Raw genomic sequence first — 11,109 nt, 5'->3', positions numbered from 1 at the left:
GGTTTCTTTACTGCTTTCCCTGCCAATTACCACATTCCACTTAAGTAGATAAAAGGAAACATTCCCACCCTGTTGCAGGAAACTGATTAAAGCACAAACTCACAGCCTGAAGGTACTATATGTGGATCCAAGAAAACACACTATATTATAGCTACTATTTACTGATTGGAGCACTAATTATAGAAAAAACACGCCACATAAAGGTAATTTCACTCCCCATAAGACTGTCAGGCTTCTTAGTTTCTCATGAGCAGTAGGCCTTGATGTTTATTTTGTTAGCCAGAAGGAGCAATAAAACCCAGCTCACACGCAGGCTGATCATGCCCTCGAAAGAGTATGATGGTCACTGGTCTTTCACATCGTATTTTATGCTTTGCCATATGGTCTACTTCTATCAGAAATCATTTTTACTCTGGACATGGCAGTGGCATAGTACACTATGTAATATAATAGTTACTGACTCAGGTTCTAATCTCAGTTTCAAGGGTGTAAATCCAGAGGATCTCTTTTGAAGTCCATGGAGTCACTTCAGATTTATACCAAAGTAACTGGCATTAGTAGCTAGCTCTCTTTTTTGGAAAGAAACACCCACACATTGACTCTTTATTTAAATGGAAAGAATTTATGCTAAATTATGTTTATAAATAGCACTTTTGGGTTTAATTCTTAATTAAACACCTATTAAAATATTACACCATTAGGTGGCAAGTTCTGCTCTTGGTTACACCAATGTTAATCTAAAGTAACTCCACTGGATTTTGGTCTCTGCATTTATACATCTCAGGTATGAGTATTTTCTAGTAAACAGGAAACACCCGCAGCAGCTTATTATATGATGGCAGAAGCCAAGGAGAGCTCACCTTAGGTAAGAATTTCATTATAGCTCTCTATTTTTACATGCTCATAATTTTGGAGGTGCAATTTTTCATGTTTTCTCAAATAGGGGGGACTTTTTTGGGGGGAAAGATGCTGCCTAGAGCTGTTTCTGCATAACGCAAGTATTAAAAATACAGTTTTCCCTTGGTTAAGGAAATTTTAGGATGCTCCTCAAAGTAGCTGCTCCTAGCTAAGGCACCAGCACTACCAATCTACACTAGGAAACTGATGGTAGCATGAGCGGGCCATGTTTATGCAGGCAGTAGATGTGTGGCAGAACCCAGTGCTTTGCTGTCCCAGGCCTGTAGAAGGCAATGGAGGCCACTCTGCAAAGTTCTGGAGCAGCAGCATAACTAAGTGGGGGCGACCAGGAAATCTGCCCCAGGCACTGACTGATGTGGGAGGCAGGACTAAATAACAACTTCTGCAGCTGTTCTCCCAGTCACTAGCAGTCTGCATGGGTCAGGGTCACTACCACAACCCAGGATGCAGAACTGCCCAGGTATGTTCTAGATGGTCTTGATAGAAATGATAAGGGGAAACAAGTAAAATTTTTCTTGAGAGACTTAAAACTCATGAAGGTTTGGAGACATTCCATCTGGTGAAGCTCCTCAAGGTTAAACACCCATGATTCTTCCCTGTTCCACCTCTGCAGCTTTAAAAACACGAGCACTCACACAGAAGAGCTGAATGTCTTGCATAGATTTAACAGATCAAAAATAGGAAAACGAGTCAATTAAAGTGGCATGCACAACTTTTGACTCTGTTCCACTGTGGGAAACATCACCCTTTGTTAATGCAGCCTCAGGATAATTCTTAAAAATGAAAGCTGGTATCTTTCTTTCCTACAATAACAGGTGCTCATTATGGTGGTGCTAGTAACACCATCTACTATTAAAGTGACCTCATTCTATTCCCTTTTAGGACCCTACCTTTTGCTGTTTATAACTTTGCCAAACCGTGGGTGCATCTATGCGTGCATATTCATGCAAAGCAAAACTCCGGAGCTTATCATGCTAGAGTATATTGCTCTAGGTGTGCCGTTTGCACTTATGTCATGCTGAGCCAGGCAGGAGCAGTCCTGGCTGTCAGGGGGCTCAGGGGTCAGCCTGCCAGCCTGGGGCTGCTCCCCTCAAATCAATGTGCTGTGGAGGGGCTGGTTGGGGCACTAAGATGCATCAGTGGGGGGCTAGCCGCCAGGCAGCCTCTGCACTGAGACACATTCGTTACACAGCCAGCTGGGGCAGCATCAACACGTGCACTACTGCAGAGTAAAAAACTCTGAAGCAGGATAGTACTTGTATTTACTCGGTGCGTCTACACGAGATGATTTACTGTGCAGCAGCATAGCTTCCTGTGCAGTAAACCTCGCTAATTGCAAGTAAATTTGCTACCTGCAAATCCAAGTAGCAAATCTACTTGCCATTACTAACTGCGGAAGTAGTGCTTGTGCAGACACCTGACCAGCCACCAGGGGGCAGAAGATTGGTCTCTGCCCCTGGGAGCTGCTTGCTGCCAGGTCAGGCTCCACCACTGGAGCCTGGGTGGGAACTATGTCCTCCTCCCACAGCAGCAGGGAGCTCCAAGCCCCCCTGCTCTGAGATCACAATCAGGGAGCGGGGGCTAGGAGATCCTTATTGGCTATTGTGATTGGAAAGCTGGGAGATAAAGATTTTCCAGGGCTAGCCCCGTGGTTGTAAAGCTGGCTGTGGGAGCTCCCTGCTGGTGGGGGCTGAGCAGTGTCTTCCCCAACCAGCTCCATGCTCCCGGAGCTGAGCAGGGAAGGGCTCCCCAGCCTGTTTCCCATGCAGCTCCATGCTCATGGAGCTGAGCAGAGAATAAGCTCCCCAGCCTGTTCTTCACCCAGCTCTGTGCTCATGGAGCTGAGTGGGGAACAGGCTTTTCAGCCTCTGCAATCATGGATTGGGGGCTGGGATCTGCCCTGGTCAGGGCAGATCCCAGCCCTGTGCCCCGATCAGATGATCAAGGAATGGGGCTTGGAAAAAGCTAAAGGGGTGGCGTAGATCCCAGCCCCCTCCTCTGATCCGCCAGTGTGGCAGTTAGCAGACATTAGCAGCAAATCTGCCCTCACTTCCTTGCATGTGCGGATACCTGCCTGGTTTACTCGTGAGTAGTTTACTCATGAGTAAACTGCTCCTGGATCTAATGCACATGTAGACACACCCACTGCAGAGTAAATTAATTTACTTCAGCCTAATAGGGGCACGTGTGTAGACGTGCACTGTTTACTGTGTAGCTAATTAGTTTACTGCACAGTAAACATCTTGTGTAGATGCACCCTGTATGTAGTTACCTGGGCTGAAATTTTCCATCCTGGACATCTGTGTAAGTCTGCATTGTTTTGGAAAATTTCTGTCGAAAGCTGTTCAGACATTTCTGAGGATGTGGCTGGGTCAAAATATGGTCTTTTGCTCAAGTTAAAAAAATGTGGTGACCTTTTGTTAGAAAGCATCTCAAGACCCCATGCTTTGAAGCAGGGAATTAACATTTGGGAGATGATGGCCTCTGTGTCAAGGATGTGGTTTTTCCCATCCCAGTGAAAATTCACTCAAAATTTGACCAAGTTATTAAACCTTTGCAAAATCAAAGTTCACCCATGTGCTCTAGGCCAAGTTACCTAAAAATTCTGTCTGTACTGAGCATAATTCAACTTGAGGCTGAGTAGAACTGTGGGCTACCAGGCTCTGGGATTGAGGGAAGGCAGACTCTCTCTTCTGTGCTCCCAGTGACTTCCTTTCTGGATTTATCCAGTGTGAAAGAGGAAACTGCCATGATCAAATTAAGAGGATCCAGGTCCAAACCTGCGGGTGGATGGGGGGAAGAGCTTGGAACCAGCTTAGGGGTGGAAGAAGAACCTGGACTAGTAATTAAAGGCTTTATCATAATCTATCATCATATACACCTTCAACAGAAGGTGAAATAAAGGCTGCATGGAAACCTCATTTCTGGCATGTGCCTGACTGAAATCATGATAAAGTTCCTTTAACACAGCTGATTTTTTTTTTAAAACAAGAAATGGTACCCTTCCTCCTGAAAGTCTCAACATCATTTTTCAGGGGTCTATGTTCTGGCTGTGTTGGTCTAAGGACATAAGCAGACAAGGTTTTTTGGGTAAATCTGATATCTTTCATTAGGCCAACTAAGCATCATTTTGACACTCACATGGACACCAGCAGGGCTGGGGTCTCCTGAGAGGCCACACACAACTCTGCCACAGAAGCTAACAGAGTAGCTAATAGCAGACGCAGATTGTTATCCCTATATGCAGATAAGCACCAGGGGGGATCAGGCATACACTTTGTACTGGATGTCACAGGTATCTGTTAACAGCAGAGGAAGAATGAAATTCAGGGATCTTGGGCTCCATTCCTAGCTCTGGAAGACAGTATGCTCTATCGGGCACAAAATCATCTGCCTGTTTCTCCCTAAGTTTGACAAGTTCTGCCAACCCATCCTCACAATCTCCTGAGTCCCAGACTCCACTGGTTCAGCTCTACATCCAGTCCCAGTCTCCCTGACAAGTGAGTCTTATTCTTTCTCCAGACTCCATATTCTCAGTGTTCTTGCCTAACAACCCCAGTGCCACCCCTATTCATTCAGACACTTTCCCTTGTCTCTTTGCCCAGTCATTTCCAGTTCCCTCTGTCCCTCACCCCTGATTGAACCCAAGGGGCCATATCAATATTCCTTATCTTTAAAGGCTCCCAGTCCAAATCTTTTTAGAGTGCTCCTTGCCCCATCTCATTCTTACCCTCAAGGTCCTTGCCCCAGTCTCCCCAAGCCCAATACCTTGTTCCTGGTTTCCATCTCTTCCCTAGTACCAGCCCCTGGTACCACTGTCCCCCTCCCATGCTCTTTGTCCCGGTCGATTTTCTTGCAGCCCCACTGGTCTGAGTCTTCACCCTCAGTATTTGAAATAGGCAAATTCCTTCTCCCCATGCTGCGGAGGCATAGGAAAGGTGCTCGCTGACAGCACAGAAGAGAGAACCTACCTGCTCTCAGCTGAAGTGCCTGGACATGATCCTACCTCAGCTTGCAGCAGTCCAGAGCTACAACTGCAGGGGAAGTCGTGCTCAGCCCTGGTTTGGAACATGCCCATTGCAGACAAAATCTTCAGTGACGTCAGCCACTAAAATCTGAGCATTCTCTACTGAATAATAGGGAATTGATTTTTCAGAGGTGTAGCCTGGCTGGATTTGGGTGGCTGTTCACTAGGATGTCAAAAGGCCCACCCTTGAGACAAAGGCCTCCTGCCGAAAATTCAAGTCGCCCTTCCAACAAGGGTGCTAGAACTTTTCAAACAACTGGTCATTGGGATTTCTAACCAGTATTTTCCTATCCTTTTCTCAGAAGCAGATGTAATTTCCCAAAGCATCTCAGGCTGAAGCAAAAAGCCCGGATGCAAAAATTCAGCCCAAATAACAAAAGGTTTTCAATTAATAGCATCTTATGATGAGAAGTACCAGGAAACCTTAAAAGTGATAATATTAACTCAAGAGAAACTGTAGAAGCTCCTCGGAAAACCAAAGAGACTCAGCCCTCCCCGCCTTCTCAAGCTTAGGCTTTTATAATATTCTGAAAGTGAATTAACTTCAGCTATGCTGGACCAAAGGCAACCCCACCCCAGAACCTAAACCCCTTCACTTCTCCCACCCCCCAAATCCACCCTAAAGATTCCTTACTACTCTGCTTCTCCAGAAGACTTCACATTTTCCCCAGAACATTTCAGTCAGCAGAGGGAACACAGGGAAATTCAGGCTTCATAGCTGAAAGTTCAAACTTAATTGGCTTTACAGGTTAAAGTAAAGTAGCATTGCTTTGACTTGCATCTAGAAGCAAATAACCCCCCCCCCCCCAAAAAAAACAAAAAAAAAAAAAAACCAAAAACAAACAGCACAGCCTGCAGAGATGTGGTCCTTGAAGGAGAAAGTATGCGAGTAGCTGCATTCTGCATGAGTTGGGAGTTTCTAAATGTTTTTCTGAGGTAGCCCCATGGAAAGTGAGTGGCTGTATGCCAACTTGGAGATGACTAAGGCATGGGTAACTGTGGCAAGGGCCATCTCAGAGAGGAATGCAACACTCTCCTTGCTTACAAAATAGAACAAAAAAGTGCTCTTTCCTAGTAACTGAGAATTACGAATAACTAGTAATCCCATGGGACCCTACAATGCAGACCACATTAATACGTATGTTATAGCATGCCCTTCCCACCACCTAAGGGAGTACATATCCCCACTGTGAAATTGTACAAATATTTTCCCTGTGCCACCAGTGCCACCTCTGTATTATCCAGAAGGGGTTTTTGCCAGCTAGCTCGACTCCATGCCACAAGCTTGGCGAGACACTGGGTCTGCAGTGTCTGGGTCAGATGAAAAGGAGACGCAGAGCTGAATATCAACAGCATGCTGATGCCACTGCAACTCAAAACTCCTCTGCATACTGCATAACAGCAATAATGGAAAAATCCCTGGGGCAACCTGCACAAGGGAGCAACTCTCAAAGCATTTAAGTGACCACCCAACCTCTGGGGAGAGAATACAGCCCCATCACATCTAGTCCTATTAGGACTTGCAGAGTACAGTACAGGCTCCCTGTGCTCCTTTCCCCCTGCCGGATGAATGCCAATTACTATGGAAACAATATCAAGACTACTGGTTGAGCTTAGGGAGGCTGGGAATGTCATTATGTGACAGGCTAGGCCACAGCCTTAACCCTCTCAACCATGAACGAGGGGAAGAGCTCTGAACCCAGATGAGGGACACTAGGTCTAGATAGCTGTCAGAGAGACCTGAATGTAAGTGCCTCTTATTTATGACCTCAGAAAACCTCTCTCAAAACTATTACAAGGGGAGAGGGGAGTTCTTGGGTGCGAAAGGAAGCGAAGTGCTCCATTTCAACTCAATGCCAATGGAAGCCTGCTTCTAATGCACTCCTTCCCACTATGAATGCCACGTGCCCCCAGAGGCTAGGGGGGTATGGCAACTGTCCACAGGCGGCAGTGGCAGTGGGGTCATGGCGGCAGCAAGCAGGGAGCTCCCACAGGCAGCCGCAGCAGTGTCGGTGGTGGGGCAGGCTGAGTGGGGAGCTCCCGCAGGTGGCTGCAGTGGTGTCAGTAGCATGGGGGGTGGTGAGTTCCAACCAGTGGTCAGCGACCACCTGCAGATGCTGCCAGCAGCAGCGGCCAGCGGCAATTGCAGATGCTGTCAGCAGTATCAATGGCAAAGGGGGGGTGAGCAGCAACTGTTGGTGGCACTTTTCACAGGGGGTGCACTGCCAAGCTCAGGGAGTGCACATGCACCCATGTGCACCCCCTACACGTCACCAATGCCTCCCATCAACTTTGATATATTTCTACTTAATAGGTATTTCCCATTCCCTTCCCTTTCCAGGCCGGGGGCTCCCTGTGAGTCGAGCTGTCTCCCTCACCCATCCATATCACTGTTCCCCATCTTCTCCTCTCCCCTTATCAAGGACTATTTGTCCCCTCATGCTTGTCTCATGCTAAGGTTTCAATGTGTCCCCTACGTCTCACTTCCCTCATAACATAATTCCCCCATTCCTTACCTCCTGTTGGTGCCCCTCCCGATTCTCATTTCTCACCATCATTACTATTGCTTTTCTTTCTGTCTGTGAGATAAATCATTTATAGCATCCCTATATTAATCTCAATTGGGACAAGGGCAAAATGGAGGTGCGGGTATGGTGTTCTAGGCTACCATGAACAAGTTCTTTGATGTACAAACAATTCCAGACTTTGCTGAAGCTCATGTCTGTGCTAACCTCATGCCAGGGTCTCCATACACTCCCAATGCCACCTTTCTAGCAAGAGGGGTCGTCCAACCCAAAATAATCCCTAAAATGTCAGAAGATTGTATGCAGCACTCAAAAGATAGCATGTTCCACTGAAAGAGATGTGCAGTGAGCTTTGCTCAGCCAGTAACACAGAGTATTTTTGGTTTCCACAGGAATGAAATAATCATAATGGATCCCATCCATCCAGTATAAATGAAACAACTAAAGAAGCTCTATATGGTAACTTATTTCCATTTTCATCAAAACATAAAGCCTAAATATTTGTGATCTCTCTTATTGCATTACCTTGCTTTTTACTGTTATTGTACTGCTCACACAGTCCCTTGCTCTTCACAACATCTACAGTACAGATATACAGAAGGCAACAAAGAGTTCTTGAGTATGAAAATTTTCATTTCATTCTAAGAACCAGAAACAGCCTGGACACAAACTTTCTACAATTGCAGCTATTCAATTCAGATCAATAGCATGCAAAATTCAAAGCTTTGTTGTTTTTGTGCAAACTAATTTCCAACTCAAAAATTAAAACCCCCCACATGTCGTTTTTGTGCAAACTAATTTCCAAATAAAAAATTAACCCCCCCCACAAAAATTCACATTAAAAATAGGAATGATGAGATTGAAAGGAAGAAAATGTGATTTTCTGGCACATTTTAACACAACTAAACTCAAAGGACCCCTCAGAAAATGCCAGCTCTTAGCTTTCATTCATTGTTTTTACTACAGAAAAATAGCACAATTCTTCTGTTGCAAAGAACTCAGAAAGACCACAATAGGTCAGAATGTTTTTGACATTGTGGATTTCTATTTGAAATCTCTGTATTTATCTTGTGAGTCTTGTGTAGGTGTTTGCACAACTAGCCGTGTGTGGCTACTGTGCAGCACCGTATGGCACTCTTAGAAAGATCTTATGGCACCCTAGTTGAGAATCACTGTCTTAACCATTAGGTATTAAAAAAATACAATCACCCAGAATATCCAGTCTGCAAGATTAAAAATACAATGATTCATATTTTATTACATACTGACAATAGAAAAAGTAGCATCTTGTTTTGACATGTGTCAGAAACTCTCACCCATTTTCTTCTTTTTCTTTTGAGTGAATGTCACGCTGGTGACATACGTTGTTTTAACAATTGTGGAGATGGGAATCCTGTGTTAAGCCACAGACCAGGAGTGTTTGGGACTGCAGCAAGATGAACCTCCCCCACAATGCCCCACCATCATTGCTCAACCGAGATCTTGAGGGACTGCCTCTCAGGGCACCCAAGTAAGTTCATTGCAGTGATCTGTTTTCAGGCCTCAAATTATCTGGTGAGACTGGCAACAAGAGTGCTAGTTTTTGGTTTTGGTGATGTGCCCACTAGAAAATGACCTGAAACTGCCACATGTCATGGTCTATTAAACAGCCATTAGTCACCTCTGCTATTCATGACAGGACTCTCTTACAGCTGAAGAAGTACCCTCAGTGCTATGAATTCACACTGAAGGGAACTGAAACTGAGCTGAGCTGAGCTAATTATTTGTATATATCATCCATGGCGCATGAGGACAAAATCCAGATATTCCCTCTTATGCCCACCTTACTTTTTGTCAGCACTGTAGGACTAAAGATCTCTACAGCTTCTTTCAGATCAAAAGCCCTTTAAAACAGTGCTTTGGTGAAAGTTAGAACAATCTGCATTTCTCCGTGGGCTGTGTATACAGGGCCATGTTAAGCCCCTAACACAGTAGTTCATGGATCAGAGGAAGGTCAGGGAATCCCAAGGCCCTCCACACGTTTTCTTCATTACCCCTCAAGAGGATTGAGGGTGTGCTCCCTTCTGTAACAGGTCCACTTGGGATGAGGGAAAGCCCACAGCCCTGCCTTCTCCCTGGCTTCCCAAGAGACAAGAGCAGAGGCTGCCAAGACAACACAGAGAAAGACCCTGACCTTAGACCAGTGGTCTCCAATCTTTTTAAGCAGGAGATCACCGTTGGCATTTAAAAGCAACCCAAGATCTATCATGTGCCACCCCCCTCGCTGCCCCTCCCAGCAGGTAAGTCTGGGGAGAGGGAAGGCAGGGCAGATTGAAGTAGAGGGAGAAAAAATTATTTGGGAGCGTGCTTCCCCAGCAGGTCAGTCCCACCTGGCCGTGGCCCCACTCAACCTCCCCCTGCTTCTGCGGCACTGTTCCTCACTCTAGCCCCTGCCCTTTCCCTCCCCCACGGACTGACTTGCTGGGCTGGGGCATGTGTGTCCATGCATACAGGCACTCAGCACCCCCACCCCAGCCTCAGATCAATTCTAAGAGGCTCTGAGATCTACCAGTGGATCGAGATCCACTGGTTGGTGACCACTGCCCAAGACCCATATCTTGGGCAGCCACAGAAAAGCAATTCACTATTAGCAGGTTCACATTTTGAGCCACTCTCTGTGCTTTGTAATGATGTCCTTCAAGCGCTTTGTCAGTGGAATTAGCATTCCCCCTGACTTCAAGCTGCTGCACGCTCAGCCTTCTAGGGTCAGATAAATTAACACCAGTCATATTTTCCACAGCTTTCTCAGCAAAGAAATAACAACCACCACAACAAATTTTGGGAGTACTTACCACATCTGTGTTTGTGATCTTGGCCAGGAGTTCTGTTAGACTGTCACCAAAGAGAGAACGTTCCCCATCATCAAGCTGAAGGCCACAAATGGCTGCTCCCACACTTCCAGTTGCTATCATTGATGGTGGATACATGGCAAAGTTAAAATCTGCAGAAAAGGAACCAAGAGTTATTCCAAGCACCCATCATAATAGCTGTTGGACTTCAGAGACTCCCAGCCAAAAATAAGGGAAATAAATGGGATAGAAAATGACAGCCTTGTCTCATCTGACTGAGCTGAACAAGCTTGATGTAGACAGATGAGATAAAGTAACCCGTTAAAAAGAGAAACTGGGTCTGTTCCCTTTTTTCGGATGCATGTAGAACTGAAAGTGTTTTGAATGTTTTTCCTTCCTTTCCTTTTTTAAAGGAGTGAGAGATTTCTGTTTTTACATTAGAAAGCCAGGTTTCAGTTTCATTGGGATTCTCTGTAAAACTAGATGACTAGCTGAACTATGACAACAAAGTGATCAAAACTGAAGCAACTGAGAGGGGCAGAGGTTTCTAGTCGAGATGGCTTTTGTTTGTTTTTATTAGCATTTATTGAACTCAAATAGCCAGTAAACACTTCGGAGAAAAGAGCTCTTTGTTAAAACTCCTCTCTTCCCCTTGACCTCCTTTTCCCTACCCCTGTCCAATTAAAGAGCATGGAAGGCTTGCAACACATATCTGAGATCTTCCATAACTCTCTTAGAAAAAAAAAACAGGGAAGCTCAGACTTAGCATTTCTGATATTTTAAGAGAGAGAGAAAGCGAAACAGAAAGAGA

General features: G+C 45.4%; 1 protein-coding gene and 1 long non-coding RNA gene across 3 annotated transcripts in view; one reads left to right on the top strand and one right to left on the bottom strand.

The window, feature by feature from the left end:
- Window positions 1-11,109, bottom strand: part of CCND2 (cyclin D2) — an 86,852-nt gene that overhangs the window by 54,090 nt on the left and 21,653 nt on the right. For both annotated transcript variants that reach the window (XM_025209104.1, XM_025209105.1), the window contains exon 5: window positions 10,302-10,450. In XM_025209104.1, the coding sequence (XP_025064889.1) occupies window positions 10,302-10,450 (149 nt within the window). The remainder of the gene's footprint in view (window positions 1-10,301; window positions 10,451-11,109) is intronic.
- LOC112550964 lies at window positions 6,603-10,347 on the top strand. The gene is made up of 4 exons (XR_003095051.1): window positions 6,603-6,691; window positions 7,863-7,929; window positions 8,811-8,980; window positions 10,250-10,347. It is a non-coding gene; the product is annotated as an uncharacterized LOC112550964 (long non-coding RNA).

The sequence above is a fragment of the Alligator sinensis genome, unplaced genomic scaffold, assembly GCF_000455745.1.
Source record: "Alligator sinensis unplaced genomic scaffold, ASM45574v1 scaffold177_1, whole genome shotgun sequence".
NCBI classification, from domain to species: Eukaryota; Metazoa; Chordata; order Crocodylia; family Alligatoridae; genus Alligator; species Alligator sinensis.
The sequence above is the reverse complement of the archived record's forward strand: the minus strand, read 5'-3'. Positions and strand labels throughout refer to the sequence as shown.